Source organism: Cryptosporidium andersoni, assembly GCF_001865355.1.
Source record: "Cryptosporidium andersoni isolate 30847 chromosome Unknown contig_1, whole genome shotgun sequence".
Lineage (NCBI taxonomy): Eukaryota > Apicomplexa > Conoidasida > Eucoccidiorida > Cryptosporidiidae > Cryptosporidium > Cryptosporidium andersoni.
Genome location: NW_027122907.1, coordinates 255,316 through 280,754, shown reverse-complemented (window position 1 = coordinate 280,754; position 25,439 = coordinate 255,316). Strand labels below are relative to the sequence as shown.

Here is a 25,439-nt window from a genome sequence, read left to right as displayed (position 1 = left end):
TGTAGATTTTTAAAGGAACCTAATAATCCCCATATATGTCCCAGACTTTAGAGAAAATAAGTAGGGAGGAATAAAAGTCTCTTATAATTTAAGAGACTCATAGTCAGTTATTAAGTCATAGTATATATTAATAAATGATATAGAACTAATTTTCTAACGAGGACATTATTGAATTTATTACATTTGATAGATGTGACTCTCTCAGGTGTATACTGTTTTGTATTATCAGCTGTAAAGCATCTAAAGACTCCATCAATGGTTTCTGGAGCTGTTGAAATGACTTGCAAGTTGAAATAATAACTGGAGAAGAATAATCTAGAAATATAGAGAAGTTGCTAATGAGTAGGTTTAGTTCTTTATTTTCTGATTTTGAAGTAATTATATCCTGAGTAATGCAAAGGATCCTTACAACAAGTCTTTCAGCCACAGGTAGAAATGTAGGCTTGGAATTTATTTTAATAGCTAAAGTAATAGAATTATCTTGGGGAATTTCTAAAATTAAATGACATACCCATAAAAGTAAAAATACACAATGTATGATTTCATTTTCAATAGGGAATAAATTAGATCTTTTGATATTATTTTGATGATCTAATGATAAGAGACCTTGATTGTAGTTAAATTTATTATAACTAATATTGTTACATTTAACTTGTTCAATAGAATATTTATTCCATTGCCTTGATATATTTTGAGTTGTTAAAGCCTTGTCTAATTTATTTGCAATTCTAGGAAGAACAATTTGTTCCTTCATTGTTTGAGGTATATTTCTTGAGATAATTTTAACTAACCATTCTAAATTATTTAAAGCTTTAAAAATATCAGTTTTTGATTCCTCATTTTGTAATGAATACATAAGTCCAAATTCAATAAGATTAATAATTACATTAGAATATCTACCAATGGTACTTGAAATAAAGGAGCCAAGTTGAGTTTCAACAAATTTTGAATATTTATTTTTAGTTTTAATTTGATATTTATCTGAGTTTGGCTCTAATTGAATTTCAATATCTTGCAATAACCACCAGATTTGACATAATACTTGATATTCTATGGATTGATTATTATTTTCTAGATTAGAGTTGTTAGTTTGGATTCTGTGTTTATATACTTCATGGGTATAAAGAATAACAACAGCTATATTACAAATGATGACTACATAATGTTCAAGTAAGAGTAGATTATTTCTACAATCATTAAATATACTCAAATATTTGGAAATAATTGATAATAATTTAATAGGATTTAAGCATAAGTTATAATATAATTCTTCAAAATTTTCGGATTTTGAGGATATTTCTTTGTTATTGAGAATTTTCAACACTGAATAAGTTGCTAATAAAGGTTCTAAGTAATATAATGTAAGCCATTCAAGTGTTAATTTTTCCAATTTATTAAATTCTTGCATTTGAATTTGGTTAGATTTTGGTTCTAATTTATAGAGTGGGTGATTTTTAAAGGATTTTGAGTTTATTGAGATCTCTAAGAAAGTTTCAATATAATTAGAATAATTTGATAGATCATAAGAACTTAAATGTTTATATGTTGAAATATTTAACTTAGGTATACTAGGTACTAATAAAGCTTCAGGAACAACAATTGCCATTAATTCTGAGAATAGTATTTGCCAATGTCTTGAATTTAAGATGTAAGTAGATAGATTATTTTTATTTAATTTCCAACTTCTGATCCATTCCATAATTCTTCGCCAAGCTATCTTTCCATGTAAATTACTGAGTGCAATTATTTGCTCTTGTTTTGAACATGAACTGAAATCAATAGAACGAGCATAAACATAAGCTTTAAACATTTCAAAGTAGTTATATATATAATTAAAATCTTTTTGATCTCCTAATTTGTGGTTATCAGAATTTCCAAAAATGTTGGGATTATTTTTGTTCTTCTTTAAAATATCAACAATAAAGTCTAGGATTGTCAATATTATATAATCTAAATTCTTAGTTATTTTAATATTAGAAAGTTGATGAGCTTGAAAGCTCGGATTAGAAAATTTTTGTTGTAAATTTGTCAAACTTTGAGCTAATGACCATAATACAATATAAGTTTGGTCTGGTTGTAGTTTAGAATGTTGAAGAATAACAGGTATAGCTTGTGGAGAGAGCCAAAAAAAGTCTTGGATAAGTGTACGGATTCCAGGATTATCATAGTTTATATTAACTTGATTAGGTGTGAACATTTCTTGAAAAAAAGATAACTTTTCCATATAATTTATATCAATTGAATTACTATATTTGAATATTATAGGAATTGCCTCTAGAAACTTGGATTGATTATCTTCTAGAAGTGTAACCAAACTATATTGTAGTACATTAGCTACACTTGAAGAGATTAGCCAACTTGTAGATTGTTGTCCTGAAAATAGAGAAAATATTTTATAAATGAGGAGTTCATAGGTACTTTTACTCTCAAATTTATCTATATTTGATTCCCCATTACTCCAGATACAAATATACAGAACTATTTCTAACCAATAATCTGAAGAGCTTTGATCTGGTTTTAATATATCTTTGAAAGAATCCAAAGTTTGTAGATTTAGTGAACCAGTTACTCCAATATTATAAGTAATTGTATATATAAGTAAAGGTAAAATAAGCTTTTTAGCAAGTTCTAAGTTACTTAAAGGATAGTTTAATATTGTAACTATTAATTCCAGAGAAGGAATAGATGCAATAATAGATGAAGTAAATTTTGGATTATTCCTAATTGCAAGTAGAAGTTCTTCTGTAGATAAAAATGAATTGAATAAAAGACGATCAATATATATAGCTGGGATAGTTTGAACTTCAGAAATATTGTTTTTCATTTGTTGCAATATTTCCTGACATTGGGTTTGAATTAATCTAGATAATTTTACAAGCATTCTAATCATAGATATAGCAAAGGCTAATTCAGCAAGATCTGGGCTTATTTTCTCCAACATTTGGCCAAGGAATTGAAATATCATATTCAAGACTAGTTTTAAAAATTTCAAATTGCTACTAACAGTCAATGTTAGTACGAGGGACATTATACTAGGTAAACAACAATAAGGATCCATTGTTATAAAAAATAGAGACTCTATCTTAATTACAGTATCAGGAAGATTCATTGAGGTATTAGTAGGATGTTTATTTTTACAAGATAAGAAATCAGCAGCCATCATATCCCATATTGAATAATCTATTGATAAGGCCAAACGAGTATAATTCTCTATTAAATTTGTAATTTCTGATGTTTGGTCTATATATTCCTGTGGAATCTCATTAACTTGTAAAGATATCCATGAAAAAATGTGTGATATGTCCCAATTAATAAAGTCTTCATTTTTGTTCCCATTACTTTGTACCATATTAACTATTGTATTCAAGTCAATATTACCTATTTGTATTGGCTTTAAAACAAATTCATCAAAGATAGATTTAAAAGCTGTGTGTACATGTGGAGACTCACTATATGTCTTTGATCGTTCGGAATCCAAATTTGAGAGGAACTCGAGCATGCTACTACTTAGTAAAGGGCTAATCTCAGTATTTTTACTAGTATATATTAAGAACAAAGGACTTTGCAAAGCCAAACGAAAATAATGATACTCCTTAGATTCTAAAAGATCCTCCGGAAGTATCTGAATATCCCCATCACTATATAAGAAATTATATAGTGTCATATACTCGAGGTACTGTCGTCTAGCAGGACCTGTCATCTAGCTTTAGATAATAGTCACCATAAACCTCAGTTCCTAAGATACCCTACAATCTAGATAGGGGAGACAATGGAATTAGTGCAAATTGATTAGCAACTTATCAGGCTCTATAGCAAAACAAGCTATTTCATACATAAAATTAGCAGAGTAGCGCCATTATCAATGGCGCTAAAAATTAACAAAGTTAAATGTATCCTATCAATAAGATTCACTTATCCTCTGATCTAGCTTCATTTTCAGCTACTAAGTCGCGGTCATCTTGATCTTCATCAACTGTCTCCTCAAGATCAACTGTATCCTTAGGCATGTCGTCCTGTATTTCTTGTTCTATAATTTTATCTTCTCCTAGTATGTTATTATTGCCGTCTTGAAACTCCTCAACTTGACGTTTTGGAGTTCCATCACATTCTACCATTTGTTCTTCATATTCTGAATTACCCGATTCTATTTGAATTTCAGTTACTTCCTCAGGAAGATGTGAGTTGGAGTGATCCTCTACAACTTGTTCTTCCTCTTTATTACTATTAACAGAATATTCATTCTCAAAAACCTTTTGAGTCTCTGAAGCATCTTCATGGCTCACTTTATCTGCTTCAATCATATCTACATTCTTTTCCTTATTAGTTATATCATTATCACTATTATTTTGTTCATCACATTGAGCTTTAGAACTAGACAACTTTACTTCCTTTTCTTGAGTATCTTCATTATGAGGTTCCTCTAATGATAGTGATTCTTGTGGAGTATGTGGCTGTTCAGATTCCTTTCTTTTACTGTTATCATCATTTGATGGACTTTTTAAGATTTCCAAAAACTCATCATACTTCTGTGTTAATCTTAATTGTTGTAGCTCTGCATTTGTCTTAGGTAATTTCTTGTAATCCTCCCACAAATCATTAGCTTTTAGATAATCCTCCCTTTGTTTAGTATATTCATTCTTCAAACCCTCAATTTCCGCATCAAATACGTTGTCTGACAAGTTCTTTATCCATCTTAATCGATTCCCATCTTTCCACTCGCCAATTCTACCTTCCCCTTTAACATTGTAAAATATACCAATGCCATGTTGTTTACCATTTCTCCACTGGCCAATATATGCCCTACCATCAGGCCAAACAAATTTCCCTTCTCCATCCTTCTTGTCATTAATATATTGACCTTCATAGCATCTATTATCTGTCCAATCAAATTTCCCAAATCCAAACATGTGATTTTTAAGCCAACAGCCTGTATATAAACGCCCATCACTCCAATAATAGACACCATATCCATTAATTTGATTGGTATCAAAATTCCCTATATATTTTGAATTGTCATGCCATGAAAATCTCCCAAATCCTTGTTTCAATCCATAGGCATAATTACCTTCAAACTTGCTCCCATCTACCCACGTCTCAACAGCTTTTCCATGCTTCTTATCATTTCTCCATTCTCCTACATATTTACTACCATCTGAATGAGTATATGTACCGAAACCATGAGCTCTATCATTCTGCCATTCACCCTCGTACTTATCTCCATCAGTGTGAATAAAAACTCCATATCCATTTGCCATTCCATTAAAAAAATTACCTTCAAATATTGCACCATCAGGCCACTTTTGAATACCATAGCCATGTTTACGATCACCTAACCATTCGCCTTCATATGTTATTCCATCTTGTAGTTCTACTAATTTCCTTTTCTCTATGCGCAATTCAATTGTAGATGCCTTCTTCTCAACTCCCTTAAGTGGCTTAGATCTGCAATTCCCCATTATTACTTATCTAAACTATCTTATTAAATAAGTCAATTACTTTATGTTTGTACTTCCCGGACAGACAAATTTGCTTCGATATATCACTTTAGCTTAAAAACCCACTTATTATATTTCTGTATATAGAATGAGACAGGTTTATTTACAATAATTGGTTTCTATTACTTAAAATACTCCTGTATAATAATAGTAAAAATATTTGTCCACAATACCTCGTCCTGCAATTTACTTGATTACAAAATCTGCGCAACTATCGTACGTTTTTAGTGAGGTGGGGTAAAGCCGAGGGAAAGATACCCACACTAACAATACGTTGACATTGGGCGCCTAATGTTTTTGAAATTTTTAATTTACTCTAATTATCTTTACCAATATTAACACTTCTAGTAAGATGTATAGCACCTTATTTTGGCCTAATTACAAGTATACAAACTAAGATTTATACTGTATACAAATAAGGTGTTGCAATATTACATAAATTCTGTTTTCATTTTAATGTAATAGGACTATGGTACTGAATAATTTTCGAACTTAAAGGGTTCTACTTTATGAACCATAATATTGGTTCATATATCCTAATATGGAGGAATACTAATGAAATTCATCTGGAACTTTATAGCTTGGAAGCTGAGAGCTGTAGTTGACTATTTCTAAGTAGAATTATCTATGGTATAAATATACCCAAGCATTTAGAACATCTGGATTTTAAATGTTGAATAAATAATATACAGAAGAAATTTTGAAGTCGTAAACTAAAATCATATAGCTCATTTGGAAATGTATTTTTACTCAATAGAACAGGTAGTGTGAGTACTTCTTTAAGTGACAATACATATAACCATACTTTGTACAGTATTTATGATATCAATTCAAATAAGCCAGTAGTATTTCAGTTAGTAGTAACTACCTGCAATTATAGATTAGATCGTCTTTTTTTTCTTTGAATACCTCCAAATTTATTAATATACTTGAATTTGGAATTTACACTATTAATAAATTAAACTTAAGTTTCTAATTTTAAAAGTGGTATATCTTCAGAAGCGAAATATGATACTAGACATAATTTACTAGTCAGATGATATTTGTTGTATATTTAAATTTTATAAATATTTAAATGATGGAACTTTGCTAATGGTAAAATGGTGTATATTCACGTGCTACAGGATATATCTTATCCATTACAAATGATAAATTTCACTACACATCTACTACAAATATTGGGTACCTAGAATGTTGTAATTTTTGTATGTTTGAGTTTGCTTAATCCTTATTAAATTTTCATATAAGAGATTATTGAATTGTATTTATTTCTTTAATAATATAAAACAAAAAAATATATATGCGCTGGAACTGGTATATACTTGATACTTTTTGTCTGAATAAATTATAATATATTGTTTTGATTTTGAACTATATTTTAGTATGGCTTAAAATTTTGAGAAGTAAATTACTTTTAACCAATATACAAAGTGAATTAAATGTCGTTAACTAATATCCCTTAGATACTTGACTATATAAATTTCCTATGAATAGTTCAATCACTTAGAAAAATTGTTTCAATAATAAATTATTTATAAGAACTCCTTTATCGAGTATGGAACTTATTTTTCCAAAAGAAAGAATATGTAATTCCTGAATAATTTAATTAGATCAATAAGGTCTAGAAGTAATAGATAAGATATATATTACTAATACTCTTATTCCAATATTACACCTTAGATTATTGATCAATGAAACTCAAGAAAAAAAAACAAGACATTAGCGCTTGAGCGTCACATTGTCTATCATGTTACAAGTTTTAAGATCACTTTTTATAAAACGGAATCCTTAAAGAAAATAGCTGGAAATGGATGACTGTTATCACAATAAAAGAGATGAAGTAGTTCCCTTTAACCAGAATAAGACGATTTTAGTCACTGGAGGAGCAGGTTTTATTGGTTCGCATTTGATAAAGTATTTATTGGATCTTGGATATAACGTTATTTCTATCGACAATTATTTTTCTGGTAAAAAACAATCTTTAGAAAATTTTAGACACTATCCAAAATTTGAGATGATTCGCCATGATATCATAGAACCAATTAGAATAGAAGTTGATGAGATATACCACTTAGCATGCCCTGCATCTCCTGTTCACTATCAAAGAAATCCAATATACACAATGAAAACATGTTTTTTAGGAACTATGAACATGCTGGGTTTAGCAAGGCGATCAGGTGCAAAAATTGTTGTTGCATCAACATCAGAAATATATGGAGATCCACTAATTCACCCACAACCTGAATCATATTATGGTAATGTAAATTGTATAGGAACTAGAAGTTGCTATGATGAAGGCAAAAGGATAGCTGAGTCATTATGTGTCGAGTATTATAGACAATATAATGTTGATGTAAGAATAGCCAGGATATTTAATACATTTGGACCGAATATGCTTTGTAATGATGGTAGAGTTATATCTAATTTTATAACTGAAGCACTAAACAAACAACCATTATCTATATATGGAGATGGTACCCAAACCCGTAGCTTCTGTTATATTTCTGATCTAGTTAGAGGACTTTACAAATTGATGAATATTCATAGATCTAATATCCAAGGAGATTCTCCATTTAATTTGGGAAATCCAAATGAGATATCAATTCTTAAATTGGCAAATATAATAAGGGATATAATAGATCCATCTTTAGAATTTTCCTTCAGAACTATTCCCTCAGATGATCCGAAAAAAAGAAAACCAGATATATCTAGAGCAAGAGATAAACTTGGATGGGAACCAGAAGTTTCTTTTGAAGAAGGTTTAAAATTAACCATAGAAGATTTCAAAATGAGATTCACAGATTCCAATAATGATCCATCTAGTATTAGTCCTATGCATCAAATTGAAGCTCATCTGATAATACCAAAATAGTAGTGTAATCTCAGCAGAGATAAATAAGATCTACTAGTCAACTATACTTACCCTAATTCCTTAAAACTCTTTTTTACCCTCACTTTTCATTAAGTTATTTTTTTTTTTTAAACTACTTACTCGCTTAGTACTGAAATTCAAAGTTGGTAATTGGGCTTCTTTTTTATTATATAAATGACCGCTATTACTTCCATCATATTTGCTAGTTGATACTTTATTTATTTGACCTTCAAAATTATCTTTATTTATATTTTTACTTAATAGAAGCTGTATATCACTTTCTATTTGCGATTTAATTTTTGTTTTGTTATTTAGTCTATGTGTACTATCTAATACTAAACCAAGTAACCTTTTTTCCTCTTGTTCTAATCTTATATGCTCTAGTTGTAATTTTTCTAGTTCATCCTGTTTTTCTTTCAAACATTTATCTTCAATCATAATGGATAGCTCAATATCTTCAACTTTACGTCTAGTGTTTTCATTTTCAGCTTCCTTCGTTTTCATCTTCTCTTCTTCCCTCAATATAGTACTACTTAAATCTTCTTTCTGCTTCTCCATATCACTGTAACGCTTTTTCAGCACCTTTATTTTATTTTGAAGTTTTTTACTTTCAATCTGCTGTGAATTATGTAACTTTTTAAGTTCTTCATATTCAATTTTCAAGTCGTCTACTTCCTTCCCTATCTTTTGTACTTCACTTACAAGAATATCTTCAACTTTTTTGAATTCATCATTAGCTTTCTTATTAGTTTCATATTTTTTAGCTTCTTGATTTATTATATTTGACAATTCAACAATTTCTGCATTGTTGTGTATATTCATCAATTTATTTAGTCTTAGTGTAGCTTCAGCAATACTACGTCGAATCTGGTCTAATTAGCAAAAATATATATTATTTGTTAATTTAAATATTTAAAATATATGAATATTAATGCCAGATTAAGACATTATTTTTACTTACACAATTGTACTCTTCTGGAATGACTTGATTCTCCAAGAATTGATAGTATATTATTATCCTTATCCTTATTCTTATAATTATACATATTCTATAATTTTTTCTATTTGAGCTGCATAATCTTTAATCTATATCCATATTTCCTGAAAATAATTTCCTAGAAAAATGAATGTTGCTAATATAATGGTAATCCCCACAATAGCTTCTCTCGACATTACAGGGCAATAATTTTGCATGCAACAGGTCATAAATAAAAATTACATCTCAGTTTTATTAATTATTATTTTACTTTTATTCTAATAAATATATCAATTGAAATACTCACTTTGAAGAATTTCTAATGACTAGAGGATACAGGGATAGTGAGTATATATATAATAATACTCAATATAAATAATCTTCAGAACTTACAGTAGGACGTTTTTGAGGATTCCACTGAATACATGTGCTAATAATATTAATTAAAGGCTTCTCTCTATAAATTTAATGAATTAATAGTATTTTTATATTTAGGTATTGAATTAAGGACTTACTCTTCACAATAAAAGCCATCGAGTATATTACTCCATGATAATGGAGATACTTCAATTTTCCGTAAAAAAGATAAATCAGAATGTTGTGATTTTATGACTTTTGGGATCATTTTATTAATAGACTCAAAGTCTTCTATTGTAGGTGCACCCAATATCTCGATAATTTTCATTATCTGATATGGTTCATCGAGTCCTTGACGACCTGAGTTTGCTCTCATTTGAGATTTTTCTGGACAACGACCTAATGAAAAGATTTTAGATTAAAATGAAATGTAGATAATCAAATAACATTAAACTTTACCTACAAAAATTGGATCTAAACTGAGTAATTCTGCAAATATACACCCAATAGCTACGGATATACAATCAAATAAAATGTTTTCTAATATAGAATCAGTATTCAAGATAAAAATTTATTCAAAATTAACTTACCCCATATATCTATTTTTTCATTATAAATGCAGCTTCCAAAAAGTAATTCAGGTGCCTGAAATAATAAAATATAACAATATAGTTGAAAATTTAGTGTAGCCTTTAGTAAATTTACAAAAGCATTAAATAGACTTACTCTATAAAATCTGCTAACTACATATGGCATATGTATATTATTAGATACTAGCTTCTTTGATGAGCCTATTATTTGATAAAAATAAAAGATATTTGTTTAAAAATACACCAATAACTTACCGAGATCACAAATTTTGACAATAATATCAGACCCACTTTTGGTTGGATCATCTTCTTCACCAGAATAAGATAACAAAATATTGTCTGGCTTAAAATCTCGATGAGTATAACCAGTAATATGCAATTTGTGTAATCCCTTTGCAATTTGAAATGCAATACTTTTAACCAATTTTGGAGGTAACCTGTGTGTTGGATATCGCCTCCTTATACTACGCTGATCACGGATGAAAGTTCCTAAACTCTTATTCATTAGTGGCATAACAATATTCTGCATAATTATTCCTCCTTTAGTCATACTATAGAAACAATGAGTTATACTAACAATACCTTCTTCGCCTTTAATACTCTCCATAGCTTCAACTTCACGACTAATAATTAACGATAAAAAACTTTTTAAAATATCCAATTAAACAGTTATATGTAATTTATCACTTACCTAATTGCACTTTGCCATTTAGGACGTCTTTTAATTGCAACTAGTTCACCTGAAATCAGATCTTTTGCCATCCATACACGACCTAATTGAGAATAAAGATAAATATTGGAAATTGGTATTTTTAAATATAGATATTTTATTTTCCAAGATGAAACAATTTATAATACTTAGAAGATAGTTTTATGATAAAAATACTAAATTAAAACTTACCAAATGTACCACTCCCTATCTCCTTAACTAGTGAATACTTGCAATTATTCCTTGTCATCTGCTACTATTTACCACTCTGATATTAGATTTAGGTAAAAAGTTTTAATATTATAGATAGTATATATGTTTACTAGAATTATTTGGGTACTCTTTGTTAATATTTAACAACTGTAGCAATAGTGCATGCACCTATACCGGCACTTGCATGTAATTAATTATATAAGTAGCTGAACCACAAATTTCCGAAAATATTCCTACAAAATACAAACTACAATTTATCTAACATACATATTTTTTAGGGAATATTCCATTCACATATTAATTAAAACATTACATATCTAAAATTTTTGTTAAAATTAGCATACAAACTAATTGTACTCTGAAAATATAAGAAGCTTTTTGTTTTCCCCGCTCTATGCGGGAAAATAGGCGCTAAATATACCCTTTTTACTTATTAGAGACACCTACTACTTTGAGGCCTCCAAGTTTGTAAAGGTTAACCATAGACTGTCTCCCAGAAACTAGGGTTTAGCTAATAAGAAAAGACACGTCTAACAGTCTTAATAGCTGTCATTGATATCAAATATTTTGAACTATAGTAAACCCCTAGACAGTTAATATATTTTTTGTTTACAGCATTTGAAGAGAGAAACCGACAACATGGACAACTCTATGGAATATTTGGGATGCTTGATAGGTCACTCTGATTGGGTTACATCTATAGCAGCTCCTCCAGATAATGCAGATATTGTGGTATCTGCAAGCCGTGACAAAAGTGTGCTAGTATGGAATTTAGCTGATGTGAAAGGTGAACATCAATCTGTTGGATATGCAAAAACTCGCTTAGTCGGTCATAATCAGGCTGTTAATGATGTGGCTGTTTCAAGTGATGGATCTTATGTGGTATCTGGATCTTGTGATAAGACACTGAGATTATTCGATGTAAATGCTGGCAAGTCTGTACGCAACTTTGTTGGACATACATCAGATGTTTTTTCTGTTGCACTCTCTCCAGATAATAGACAAATTATATCTGGATCACGTGATCACAGTATAAAGGTTTGGAATGCAATGGGAGTTTGTATGTATACACTGGTAGATGGTCAACATAATGATTGGGTATCATGCTTACGCTTTTCACCATCAACAAGTCAGCCACTGTTTGTCTCATGTGGTTGGGATAAAATTGTAAAGGTATGGAATTCAGATTTCAAGCTTACATGCAACCTAGTTGGTCACTCCTCTGTATTATATACAGTCACAATTGCCCCAGATGGTTCACTATGTGCTTCTGGTGGCAAAGATGGAGTTGTGATGTTATGGGATGTAAACGAGGGGAAACACTTGTATTCTTTGGATGCGAGCCACTCTATCAATTCATTGTGTTTCTCACCATGCAATTATTGGTTATGTGCTGCTACTGACAAATGTATTAGGATTTGGGAGTTAGAACACAAACTTCCAGTAGCTGAGTTTGCTCCACCAGTACCAATTAAGAACGGATTACCTTGGTGCGTTTCTTTAACATGGTCTAATGATGGCAAGACACTATTTGCTGGTTCTACCGATTCAAATATCTATGTTTATAAAGTTAAAAATTGAATTATTTAGGTAATTTGGTTATTGAAATATTAGACATTTAGGCTTGTCTTCTTAACTGTTTATTAAAATGAATACTTGTAGAGGGTAATACTTTTAACTATAGGTTTAGATGATAAATTTAAAGTTCATCTGCTAAAGTAATTTAGTTACATTTCTAGTTAATACAAAGAGAAATAACAATAATTATTATCATTACAGTTATCTGTCCCTCAATAACTCATTAAGTATGGTACACTTTGATTCTTATAGTAAAATAATAGATATCACATTTCTAGCCATTAGTATGGTAGTGTTCGGAATATGTTGTGAAAGCTTAGTAATTCATTAGAAGCTTTATGTGGAATGATAGGAGTAGAACTGGTTTGAAGATATTCAAAGAAATGAACACCATTAAGATATAAATAGATCATGATAATACTATATACCTAGATTATTATGCACAATTTATGGATTTATCACAAAATAAAAGTATTTAGATGCTAAAGACACTTTAATACAAGCTAATTAAGCAATAATAATAACATATGTACGAAGGTGAACATTATTAAGAATTTTTAGCGATAATTTAAAGTTACTTTAAGTATTAAGATATTAATTTTATTTATATAAAAAGTTGCCAGTATATTGTGGAAAATACCATTCTATTATCCATTGAGTTAACATGAGTCATTGTTATTTGATTTTGTATCATAAAATTTTATACATTATGTGTTAAGATTTATAGTTTCATTATTTGACATCTTAAATGTATTTTTTTCCCTAGGGGTACTTGGAGTAGAAGTACCATATAGTCCACTGTTTATCAAGTAAGACTTTATAGCTTGCTGAGTTTTTAAAATCCATCGTTTTTGTTCAAGTAAGTTAAACTGCGAAATTATAGATAATATATAGGAAATATCACATATTCTTCTTATTTGATTTAGAGCTTCTACAAAAACTTGGGGATTTATTTTGAATCTGTCTTTAGATACACATAATAATGCATGAAGTGCATGTAATGAATTACTACATCTTAAAATTTCTGCCTGATTAACCTTTAAAATAGTAAGTCCAGTTTGAAATAGAAAGGGAAGACCAAAAAGTAAGAAATTGTCCCAGACTACTAGAACTGTAGATAACGGAAGAATATCCATAAAGATTGATCGAAACCAGGTAATGACAAAGCTTTCAAACGGTATATCAAGTGTGTAAATTAGATGTTGATACAATTGGGGGAATGTTACATAGACGCAGCTCTGGAATGTATGGCAAATTAGTAACCACTGTCTATCTGTCCTAGAAGTAAAGCAACTCATAGATTTGTAGGTATATATATAATCAGTATTAGTTGATAGGTTTTCTACGTGGGGCTGAGGATTTTTAAATGTATCTTCTTGCTCCTTTGAATGACAGTAGATACTTTGTGATCCAATAAGATAACTATTAGATCCCATTAAATTCAAAATACATTTAAAGACATTTGGAGTATCCATATATATGAAAAGTATTGCTATATACTTGATCAGGTTTGGCTGAAATCCTAAATTTGGTGAATGGGCTAACAAGGCTCCTAATATATCTAAAATACCTTTTGCAATAGTACATGTTTGTTTTAAAGGATTTTCATCAAGAAGTGAGTGGACTTTGTCATCTGCATCAGTAGAATTAGTTATATTTGTTTCCAGGTTACTCATTCGAGGAGTTCCATGTGATTGGATAAATCTAGTTAATGTTAAAGTCTCAAGTGAAGAAAATCCAATAGAAGGACCAGATGGAGTTGGAACATTTGTAGATATAAAATGGGTACCAGGAAAGATTTTTGAGTTGTCTACTCTTGGAGTTTGAGTATCTACATCTTTAAAAAAGTTCTTATTACCAAGCTCTACTGAATTACGATTTTCAGTATTCAAGCCAACCACTGATACAAAATCGCGGCTTATAAAGTATTCCTCGCTTTCAATTAAAGTATTTGTATTTATTTGACCATCATATTCTAATATGCCATCCCAATGTTGACCAAATCCACAAGTTTTACAAAAGAGCCAAGCAAAAGAGGAAGTAGAATACCAAGTTTCCTCGTCATAATGTTTGTAAAATATATTATGTATTTCCACGGCATATCTCATTAATATACTGGCTATCCTATTATCACCTTTTGCATCCTTTAAATTAAAGATAGCTTCTAAGTGCCAAATATAAAATAGTTCTGGAGTTATCTTTCTGTAGTCATTGAGAGCAATAGGCCAGATTTTATGTCTTAAATTCCACGGAATACCTATATTCCATAAATTTATTAGTACAAGTGAGTTAGGAGCATCAAAACGAACTCCACGGTCAACTATAGGTAGAGAATATAAAGGATACATATTGCCAATTGTATTATACAAGAAATAATGCCAGGAATTACTGGCATGGTGATTGTCACTCATTTGAGCCTTCCAGTTTGACAAAGTTTTTAACCCCATAGTTTTAGATCTAACTCCAAAAGCATGGAGATTAGTATTTTGATTTAACCAGTGTAACCCAAAGAACCATTGCATCAAGTGATCTATTGAAATTTCTCCTGTAGATATTTTAACATATCTCTTTACAAAGTATTTAAAATAAGTTTGGTAATATTTTATGCGATTCGTAGATTGAAGATGTGTAGACTTGTCTTGAATTGAAACAGGGATTGAACCACAGTTCCAATGTGCACCCCAATTTGGTAGGATATCTTCGTACCATCGCTGTATTACTTGAGAAGTACTCAATAAATTTGACCAATTTTGGACTTCATCCAAGAATTTTGAATATTCAGATGAATTTCGAATATTATGGCATGCAAAGTGCTCTCTATCTATATAATTTGCATTTGAGTCTAAGGAGAAAGTTAAAGATTTTCTTTTTTTCTCCTGAAAATTTGTAAAATTAGAAGTTAGGTCATCTAAATTACTTTGGGTATCTTGAAGTGTACTAGTGTAACTTAAAGAATTCCTTGAATCTTTAGATCTTGATAATCTCTCATCTATATTTGCTAATATTTCGAAATCACCTCTATTCTGCTCAAATGTTAATCTATTCATATTTAAATTATGTGTTAAATCAGAATTTGAATTTGAATAGGTTCTATTGAGAACTGAATATGTTTCTATTTGTTTATTTTCTAAAATTATATTATTCCAGTCTTTTTTAGATGATTCAAATGGTCCTTTACAAGATAATTTAAGTTCTACAGATTTCTTTACTTTTTCATACAAGGACAACTGTTCAATAGTTGCAATCCAGAACTTAAGACATAAAGTAGGAATATCTGTTGAAAGAAATCGAAATGTTGTATCTTTTGACCGAATAGTCATTGTACGAAAGAAAAGAGTCGTCTCATCCAGTTTATTTCTACTGCAGCAGAAACATGAAGAAGATGAAAATGGACTAGGCAAAGGTAAGTTATCTGGAAGAACAGGATACCCTATATAGGAAAATGTGATATTTCCTATTGGAATCTTATGCTTTACAAGTCTTCTTCGAGCTATTTTAGACCAGATATCAGACCATCTAGAACCTTTAGAGGATTTATTAGTATCAAGTATATTTGAATTCCTATGGGTTTGATCCGAGATAAATTCCCAAACTAAATTTGCTTTATCAAGAGACAATCTTAGCATAACTCTAGGGAAATAACCACGTAATAGATCCTCTTGAATACTTTGATTCATAGAATTAGTGTGGATATTTTCTTTTTCCAATCTCAATTTCTTTCTATTTCGAATATAATATCTGAATCTTCTTAACAGAGAAGGTAATGGATAGACCAATAAAAACTCGTTACCTCTAGTCAACAAGTTTATACAATCATTAAAGCTAGGTACTTGCTGTAAAATATTGAGAACTGGAATGTGGTGCCTTCTTATAGAGTGCAAATTTCTGGTATTCCGACTAAATTTATTGGGCTTAGTTTCCTCAGTTTCCTCTTCTACTTGTGTACCTAGTAATCTAGCCAAAATTAACTTTATAAACGAATTTGAATCTAAAGATAACTTGAGAAATTGTATAAAGACCTCTAATATAGGAATAGTAGAAGTAATACAACATTGTTCTTCAGGATATAAACATTTATTTGTATTCGGTAAATGAGATAACTTAGGCCCTACCAGTAAAAGTGTCTTCTGATGTGTTAAATCCTTAAATAAACTACAAAGAGTCTCTGAAAAATTATCATGAAAATTCTTAACACTATTTTGATATATTTGAGCAAAAATCAAAAAGATGCAATCACGTAATATCCAATAAGAACTCAAATGTATAGAGTATTTTGGGGTATGCAGAGAGTATAGTTCTGTTGAATTAAAGTTTTCTTGATTTTTGTGTATTTGTGAACTATTTATATAATTTTTCTGTATTCTCGATAAACCTGGAATAGATTCATAGACGAAATTCCAATTTATAGATAAATAATGAGATGAAAGTATTAGTAGTAAGGGTTGAATATCATGTATTGACAAGCTATACAATTCATGAGATATTGAACTATCTTGACTCCCAAATACCAATGTAATTAGTGATGAAAAAGATATTGGACCACTTGAGAGTGCAAGATAAGAGTTCAAGTATGTAAAGTGTAGGTGTACAATCTTAGGATTGTCATAGCCTGTTAAAAAACGTTGAAATTGAATACTTACGGGTAATAAATTACATATCTCTTGCCTTCCTATATATATATTCACCTTCTTCATCAAAATTGCCATATTTTGCAAATTCGTTTGAGTACTTAAGTGATGCCACGCTTCTAAAATGTCTCCCAGTGTACTATACAAATTTGCATTTAAATTTTCCCTCGTAATATCATCATAGTATGCCCTTGAAAAGGGTGACTGAACATTTATGAGTCCAAAGTTATCTACTACTATAGTCGTATTTGTATCTGATTCTACAGATGTTTGAAATCCCTTTGTTCTTTGAGGTAATTCAAGTACATTTTCTAGCTTGGATCTTCCGTATTGAATTTCATTGATCTGAGTTTCAGACCAAGAGTTATCAACAGTCATTTCGTATCTCCATAACCGAGGTAACTAACCTATTTATAAAAATTAGCTAAAAATTAGAATACCAAACATCTGTTTAGAACAGTTTAAGATCATTCATTTACCGCCTCAAGGTTGTCTATTGTACTTAAGCGTCCTTTATGGTTAACTTCCAAAAAGTTAGTGAATTAGTTACATAAACATATACTAATATCTACTTACTAAAGAAATGAGTAGCCAAGCTGAGTTTCATAAAACTAAGGGTAATGAATTATATAAACAACATAAGTTTGAGGAAGCTTTAGCAGAATATGACAAGGCTATAGAGTTAGATCCTACTGAAATAACATACCTCACAAATAAGGGAGCAGTATATTTAGAAATGGGCGAATATAACAAGTGTCTTGAAGTCTGTCAGAAAGCTCTTGATATTAGATATGAAGTCAAAGCTGACTATAGCAAAGTAGCAAAGACTTTTAATAGGATGGCATCTTGCTATATTAAGATGAATGAATTGCAAAAAGCTAAAGAAATGTACGAGAAAAGTTTAGTAGAAGATAATAATCGTCATACAAGGACTTCTTTGAAGGAATTGGAGCGATTAATTGAGAAAGCTGAACGAGAGTCGTACATTAATCCTGACATTGCTGAAGAACATCGCCTAAAAGGAAATGATCTGTTTAAAGCTAAGGACTACCCAGGTGCTAAAAAGGAATATGATGAAGCTATTAAACGTAATCCAAATGATTCTAGATTGTATAGTAATAGGTCAGCATGTTACATGCAATTATTGGAATACCCCTCTGCTCTGATAGACATCCAGAAAGCTTTAGATATAGACCCAAAGTTTACAAAAGCTTGGTCTAGAAAGGGAAATATTCACTATTTCTTAAAGGAATATCATAAAGCTGTTCAGGCTTATCAAGAAGGTCTTAAGTGTGACCCAACAAATAAAGAATGTAATGATGGACTTCAGAATACTTTGATGAAGATTCAGCAAGTTTCTTCTTCTGATCAAATAGATGAAGAGCAGGTATCCCATGCCTTAGCTGATCCTGAAATTCAATCTTTACTTGTTGATCCTCAATTCAGAATGATTTTGGAACAGATAAAACAAAATCCTGCTGCATTAACCCAAGTTATACAAGATCCCAAGATTGCTAGTGGCATTCAAAAGTTAATGGCTGCTGGTATTCTTAGAATGGGATAATGCAGCTAACAGGAAGTAATCAAAATTTGTGAACTTATTTACATCAATATTGATGAAAGTAACTTTTTTTAAAAAATATCAATTTAGAACTTCTATTATTTCGTAAATTTCTACATCAAAATTTCTATTTCCAAACCTTTTTTTAGATTTAAGTTAGTACAAGTAAATTTATGATAAATCCCACTGGCGCCTGCCAATATATATACCGGTAGGAAGTCGGGTACTTTTTCTGCCGGTATCTGGTTCACGTTTTCTTTTTTGCAGATTAGTCTAACTAGATACTACTATATAGATAAGAAGTACTTATTAATATTATACTTTTAATAGAATAACCTGAAATGGTAATTTTGACTAAGTAGATTGGTCATAATGAATATAGTTTGTTATACTTTACTTTTTTGTAACCTTATGCTGTTTGATTCAACTCTTGGTTATATTGGATATACTAGAAATAATGACATTAACAGTCAAGAGCAATGCAGAAAAATATGCAATAACGGTCTAGTCTATAGTACATATAGACCTCCTGAAGAACCTGTATGTGGATCTTATATATCTTGTAAAAGGTGCAATTTTGAAATTTTAGAAAGGAAAAGTGATCCATCTGCAGTCTGCTATCATATATTTACAAATAATTTTGTGGATAATGAAAGGGAGACTACTATAACTCTATTTTATGGCAAATCTCAGAAAGTCTTGGCACATTCCAGTAAGAAGAGCAGGCTAACAAAATCTGAAAATGTAGTAAACAATAAAAGAAAAGGTTCTGAAGGCTTATTTAGTGTATTGGTTGATTGGCACCAAGTAAATGGTGTTAATGTATCTATGTGTTCTAATGGTATAGCAGAAATTGAATGGACTTTGTATAATATTGGTGTATATAGGAATTGGGACTTCACAGCTTTGCTAGAAACAACTCCTGAATCAACATTTCCAATGTGTTATGAAAACCTTGAAGAACCACTAGACAGAACAAGAAGACATGATTTTGGGCGTAAAATTTCAACTAATATGAAAAGACTGGGTTACTCATTAACCGGTAGACCTAATGCTATCCGTCTATCAAAAATTATTGCTGTTAACCAACCAGAAATGGAAAAAAATCCTGAAAAAGTTATGAAGGCTCTTCTAAAAAACCATATTGGATTTAAGATTGTTGCTCAAAATATATCTGTTAAGGATATTTATTCAGAGTCATTTTATGACACTAGTGAAGAGCAAAATACAGAGTCAGGATCTAAATATTCAGAGATATCTTTTAGTACAAAGAATGGAAATAATAATATCTCCTTGTCATCTAATAATGAAGTTGCATCATGTTATACTGAAATAACTGATAATATATCCAAAACTGATATTAATACTTCTGAATTGGTTAAGAAGGGCCATATATGTGAAATTAAGAAAAGTGATGGCTCAAATAAGAATAAAAAAAAGTATCCTTTCACTGAGAAAATTGTGGATCTTATAAGGGGAAGAGCATATACTGATCCATTAATTTTGGACAGCTTACTAAGTTTGGGATATTACTCATGTTTCAGAGTAACATGTACTAAGAGAAGGATTAGTAGAAATGATATTGAGATAAGATTACCAAATAAGATAATACTTCCATTAAATGTTGCAAATTCAATACATGGAAAAGTTTTAAGAAGAGAGAGTTATCTATTACCTCCAGGTTATACTGTTCCTCTATTAATAGTTGACTCAAAATATTGGAATTTAAATGATATGCCACGTCAAGATATAATCAAAACTAGGAAAGATTTAGATACAAAGTATCAAATAATGGATAATAGTACTTATGAAATGGACCCAGGATCACTATCTATAAATTCTAGTGTATTATCACCTTTAGATGAACTTGAATCTCATAAAGAAGAATCTGCGGGGCAGATAATTTCATTATTATCAGGATCTTCTGAGGATGATTGGTCTGAACTACTTACAATGATTGCACTTACAGACTCCTCAACACTAGATAATAAGGATTTAATGATGAACATTTTCAAAGGTGATGCTCTTGTCAATTTCAATAATACTAGTGACTAGGATTTTTAATAGTCTTACAAGTTCATAAAATATAGTCTTCATAGTGATTTATAAATTTATATACTCACCTTTTTAATAAATTGTACTTTAGTAAGTAGCCTTACTGTATTTGTCATAATATAAATACTCTATAAATAATATTAATTTGCAATATATAAATCTTTTAAAAAGGTAGAAATTATTGTAAGATTTATTTCAGTTATTTCCTACCTTATAACTACATACTATAAGCCTTAGCTTGCAAATTAGCATTAAAGTTTATACTAACTGTAGCTCTTATAATATCTATTTCCTCGAAAATAATTACTATCCAGGACCATTATTTGTATTATCCAAGCAAATTATTTTATAATCTGAACATTTTATTATAAACTAAGTATACATTTAGGATACTTTAAATTTATGATTCTAATCTTCTGTTTATAAAAAATTTCTGTAGGCTGCCTACTGATCTTAAATATATTATTTTTGAAATTTATGGACAGATTATTATTAATGGTATAAGGCTGCTTATATATTCAAATATGTAGTGTAATTATGTGAGCTACTTTAGGTAAGGGAGCTTATAGAAAAGCTCTAAAGATTAAAAATAAAAGTTGTAATAACCCATTTTAGAAACTATACTATTATAGTAGATTAAGTATTGTAGAGAACTTATTTATAATATTTAGGGCCCCAAGTCTGCTCATATTACTTCCACAATTATTTCTGTTAGGTTATGATAGCAGAATATTATATTTGCAACAGCCAGTGCAATAAATATATAATTTAAATAAAATATATTTGGTAATTTTAAAATTTTATATTCAATTCAGGGTTACTTTAATATTGATTTAATTACAGTCCTTAAATATATAAGTTTATAGAGTTTCACTTTATAAACTTGTAAGTTCAAACTTGTTCAAAAATTTAAATCTGAACGGTTTGGTTATCCTATATATGTAATACTTAAATGACAGTAGGATAAATAATATGTAGTCTTGATTTTACTTTGCATATTAAAAAAATTTACATTTTAACTCAATGTAAAACAATATTATTTGTTTCTTAAACACTCCATATATATTATTAATATTAGTACTTTGACATAATAGAAAAATGACTAATTTTAGCAATATGACATAATTTAATATTCCTCTTCTATCCAACCATAACTTTTGTTTTTTTTCTGTTTTTGGAATAAAAATAAATCTTCAGAGATACATGATTAATAGTAGTAGTATTATCACAACTATATCCAGAAATTAAACTAGAAAAGTTATTTAAGCTTACAAACTCCACTAAAATACTAGTAATATATTTAAATGATTTTTTTATAGGTCTAACTAGTAATTGATTAAGGCAAAAGTATAAATAATTTTATTGCGTCACCCATGAACTAGTTTAATCGTTTCGCTTAAAGATATAGAAGTATATCTTCTATCAGTATTTCTATATGTGTAATCTAAAAAATTTAAGTCGACTAAAGAAGAACCTTGAACACCAAATTTTGAGGTTGTAGGGGACTCTTCTATAACTATATCTTGCCTTTTATTAGTAGTACCTTCACTTTTTGGAACATTTTGGTTTTCAATTGATATAATTTTTTTAAATGGAGCTGGTAATTGCCTCAACTGGTCCCAATCAATATCTAAATGAAATAAAGCACATTTATTTTAAACTTGCCCATAAATTTATGCAATATAAATTTCTCGTCATAAATTCGGAAACTTACCTTTAAAAAAAGGGTGCTTCTTTATTTGCTCTCCATTAAATCTTTTTGATTGATGACAAAGTAGATTTCTCAGTAAGTCTAAAGCTTCTGGAGATATTTGTCTGCAAGGATGAGGTAATAGCAAGAGTTTCTCCCATTGCATAACCTTTATTGCAACTTTAATAGGATTATGTGTATCATCATTAAATGGAACACCTCCATACAAGCATTCATACATTAAAATACCGACACTCCACCAATCTACTAAGTTAGAATATCCTTGTCTTAAAAATATCTCAGGTGCCATATATTGGGGAGTTCCAACAGTTGAATGTAATGTTTTTCTACCTGGATGCTCCAATTTTCCATTTGAGTTATTAGTTGTATTGGAATAATTATTTTCCCCAACATTCTCAGAATTCTTATTTTCTTTGCTACATGATGATCCTGCTACAGTCTCTTCCCTTCTTCTTTCTTTCTTTATATCCTCTAGTTTTAGGCTATCAGGTGCACTATTTCTTCTTAAGTTATGAAGATGGCTATAGCTCTTAGAATTCGAGTTTACTTCTTCAATTGTTGGAGCGAATTTACAAAGCCCAAAATCCAATAACTTTAGATGACCATTAGAATCTAGTACTATATTATCAGGCTTGACATCTCTATGCACAAATCCCAATTGGTGAACTAAATCGACTGCATGGACTAACTCAGCCATATAAAATTTAGTATCTTCTTCACTAAATTTGTCTAATTTTATTAGATATGACATTAAATCACCTCCAGGAAGATATTCCATTACTTGATAAAGATGTTTATCATCTTGAAATGTATAAAATAACCTCACTACATAGTCAGATGCATTCTGTACTAATAAAGCTCTTTCACTATATATTCTTTCTAGCTGATTTTTTGTACGAATAATACTTTTTCTCATTTGTTTAAGTGCATATACTTTTGATGTATATTTACATTGAGCTAATCTAATGACCCCAAAAGCTCCTGCTCCTATTGGACGTAGAATATTAAAATCTTTTATAGATATTCTTTTTCTCCTGTAATCAAAACAATATAATATTAATATTTATTTAGATATAAATTTTATTATATATATTTCAATATAAAACTACTTCAATTTATAATACTTACATTAATCTCAAGTCACAAGTAATAGGATCATTCTTAGCTCCATCATTTCTTTGTTTGTTTCCTTGAGACCCACTTTGAAAATTGCATCTTTGTATATATTGAGTTTCTATTACTGCCTTATTTAGCTCAACACTATGTTTTAGTGTATCTATATTGTCCAATAAATTTAACTTTGGTGTCCTAAAAATTTTCTAATTATGTGAAAAGCTGTTGCACTAGTAATACTAAATAATATTGCCATAGCTTTCTCTCACCTCCTGGTAGTATTATTCATTTGAATAGCCAAAAAAATTATTAATTAGCATCAAGAGTTCAGTTAAAATTTTCCTCTTATTTTCTTTTAATTCTCAAAATATCTACCACATACCAAATTTGCATGCTTATAACCTTTGGATTATTAATGTCACGCGCTGACGCGAGATAATTACCAAACCTGAAAATAAAGAAAATTATTTAATGTTATCTAAAAAAACTGCTTAACTATTATAAATTTTAATATATAAACAATATATATATGCAAATTCTTAAATTTTTCAAAATTTTTTTATAATGGAAAATATTGTGATACTTAGGATATATCATCCTCTTTAGTAATATTACTTATTTTAAGGAATAATACAAAAATAATTTGCTAACAAGATTTTATTTAATTCCAATTTATATAATATTAAGAACTCTAAACTTATGTAGTATGCAAGTTTAAAATGAATTTTTAAAAGTTTGATTAATATTATATTACATGTACTACATGCATGCAGAATCATAATTACCGCTTAAATATAAAATTTATAAAATAGATTGGATTAAAGAAGATACTAAAATTCGGAAGCTTGTTGAGACAAAAGTAAAAGTTTACAAATAACTTTAAACTATACTCCATTGAATATTATATATTCATCATTTTTACTTTATCTACCGGGTTTCAGATCTACATATTGTATACAATCTTAAAATAGTATTAAGATGATTACCCTCGAAATAGAAGATCAGATTCCCTCTTTCTCTATATTATATACAAATGAAAATAATTTATTATTTAGATTTTGTAAGTTTTCTACTTTAGAATGAGTATTCTGAGAGGATTTTACAAAGAAAAAAAAATAATACAAACATAATGAGCTTAAGTATGGTTTACTTACTAGTATAAAAATTTTGAATGATTAATTAGGAAATTTAGCATACTGATGCAGTTTTATTAATAAAATCATATCTTAATTTTTCTATATTATATGGGCTTGTGATATAAAACAGAAGACTTTAATTTTTATTTAGGTATAATACAGATCTGAAGCTTATGTAAGTAGATTAAAGAAGTGAATTTTAGTAATCAACTGGTTGGAAAGTATGTTTTATTAACTATCTTGAGATACTTTATTGATCTTGAATATTATAAAAGTGTCTAATTTTCTTTTACAAGATTTTATTTCAAAAGTTTGTTTATGGTAAAAAGGTGTTGAAGTGGAGATTTCAGTGAATATTCTTATTCAGATTTATAGTTTTAGTCAGTTAAAATATGTAGCTTAAAAATATCTATTTGTAATAATATTATTTATTACAGTTATATTC

General features: G+C 29.4%; 10 protein-coding genes across 10 annotated transcripts; 4 read left to right on the top strand and 6 right to left on the bottom strand.

Moving 5' to 3' along the window:
- Nucleotides 1-145: 145 nt before the first annotated feature.
- Nucleotides 146-3,700, bottom strand: cand_032710 (uncharacterized protein; the record flags this gene model as incomplete). Its single annotated transcript, XM_067213497.1, has 1 exon — nucleotides 146-3,700. The coding sequence occupies one exon, from the start codon at nucleotides 3,698-3,700 to the stop codon at nucleotides 146-148; it is 3,555 nt and encodes a 1,184-aa protein (XP_067066748.1).
- A 208-nt stretch (nucleotides 3,701-3,908) lies between these two features.
- On the bottom strand, nucleotides 3,909-5,456 carry cand_032700 (uncharacterized protein; the record flags this gene model as incomplete). The annotated part of the gene is made up of 1 exon (XM_067213496.1): nucleotides 3,909-5,456. One exon carries the CDS (start codon nucleotides 5,454-5,456, stop codon nucleotides 3,909-3,911), a length of 1,548 nt encoding a protein of 515 aa, XP_067066747.1.
- A 1,846-nt stretch (nucleotides 5,457-7,302) lies between these two features.
- Nucleotides 7,303-8,367, top strand: cand_032690 (NAD dependent epimerase dehydratase family protein; the record flags this gene model as incomplete). The annotated part of the gene is made up of 1 exon (XM_067213495.1): nucleotides 7,303-8,367. One exon carries the CDS (start codon nucleotides 7,303-7,305, stop codon nucleotides 8,365-8,367), a length of 1,065 nt encoding a protein of 354 aa, XP_067066746.1.
- Nucleotides 8,368-8,427: 60 nt separating this feature from the next.
- cand_032680 (uncharacterized protein) lies at nucleotides 8,428-9,413 on the bottom strand (the record flags this gene model as incomplete). Its single annotated transcript, XM_067213494.1, has 2 exons — nucleotides 8,428-9,239; nucleotides 9,353-9,413. The coding sequence occupies 2 exons, from the start codon at nucleotides 9,411-9,413 to the stop codon at nucleotides 8,428-8,430; spliced, it is 873 nt and encodes a 290-aa protein (XP_067066745.1).
- A 169-nt stretch (nucleotides 9,414-9,582) lies between these two features.
- On the bottom strand, nucleotides 9,583-11,249 carry cand_032670 (protein kinase domain-containing protein; the record flags this gene model as incomplete). The annotated part of the gene is made up of 9 exons (XM_067213493.1): nucleotides 9,583-9,621; nucleotides 9,737-9,800; nucleotides 9,859-10,099; nucleotides 10,160-10,240; nucleotides 10,291-10,345; nucleotides 10,427-10,491; nucleotides 10,546-10,913; nucleotides 10,982-11,063; nucleotides 11,192-11,249. 9 exons carry the CDS (start codon nucleotides 11,247-11,249, stop codon nucleotides 9,583-9,585), a joined length of 1,053 nt encoding a protein of 350 aa, XP_067066744.1.
- Nucleotides 11,250-11,851: 602 nt separating this feature from the next.
- cand_032660 (guanine nucleotide-binding protein) lies at nucleotides 11,852-12,793 on the top strand (the record flags this gene model as incomplete). Its single annotated transcript, XM_067213492.1, has 1 exon — nucleotides 11,852-12,793. One exon carries the CDS (start codon nucleotides 11,852-11,854, stop codon nucleotides 12,791-12,793), a length of 942 nt encoding a protein of 313 aa, XP_067066743.1.
- A 704-nt stretch (nucleotides 12,794-13,497) lies between these two features.
- On the bottom strand, nucleotides 13,498-17,796 carry cand_032650 (TBC domain-containing protein; the record flags this gene model as incomplete). Its single annotated transcript, XM_067213491.1, has 1 exon — nucleotides 13,498-17,796. The coding sequence occupies one exon, from the start codon at nucleotides 17,794-17,796 to the stop codon at nucleotides 13,498-13,500; it is 4,299 nt and encodes a 1,432-aa protein (XP_067066742.1).
- Nucleotides 17,797-18,001: 205 nt separating this feature from the next.
- Nucleotides 18,002-18,982, top strand: cand_032640 (TPR repeat-containing protein; the record flags this gene model as incomplete). The annotated part of the gene is made up of 1 exon (XM_067213490.1): nucleotides 18,002-18,982. One exon carries the CDS (start codon nucleotides 18,002-18,004, stop codon nucleotides 18,980-18,982), a length of 981 nt encoding a protein of 326 aa, XP_067066741.1.
- A 408-nt stretch (nucleotides 18,983-19,390) lies between these two features.
- Nucleotides 19,391-21,034, top strand: cand_032630 (uncharacterized protein; the record flags this gene model as incomplete). Its single annotated transcript, XM_067213489.1, has 1 exon — nucleotides 19,391-21,034. The coding sequence occupies one exon, from the start codon at nucleotides 19,391-19,393 to the stop codon at nucleotides 21,032-21,034; it is 1,644 nt and encodes a 547-aa protein (XP_067066740.1).
- A 1,367-nt stretch (nucleotides 21,035-22,401) lies between these two features.
- Nucleotides 22,402-24,147, bottom strand: cand_032620 (protein kinase domain-containing protein; the record flags this gene model as incomplete). Its single annotated transcript, XM_067213488.1, has 4 exons — nucleotides 22,402-22,664; nucleotides 22,749-23,779; nucleotides 23,874-24,053; nucleotides 24,128-24,147. The coding sequence occupies 4 exons, from the start codon at nucleotides 24,145-24,147 to the stop codon at nucleotides 22,402-22,404; spliced, it is 1,494 nt and encodes a 497-aa protein (XP_067066739.1).
- Between the last annotated feature and the right edge of the window lie 1,292 nt (nucleotides 24,148-25,439).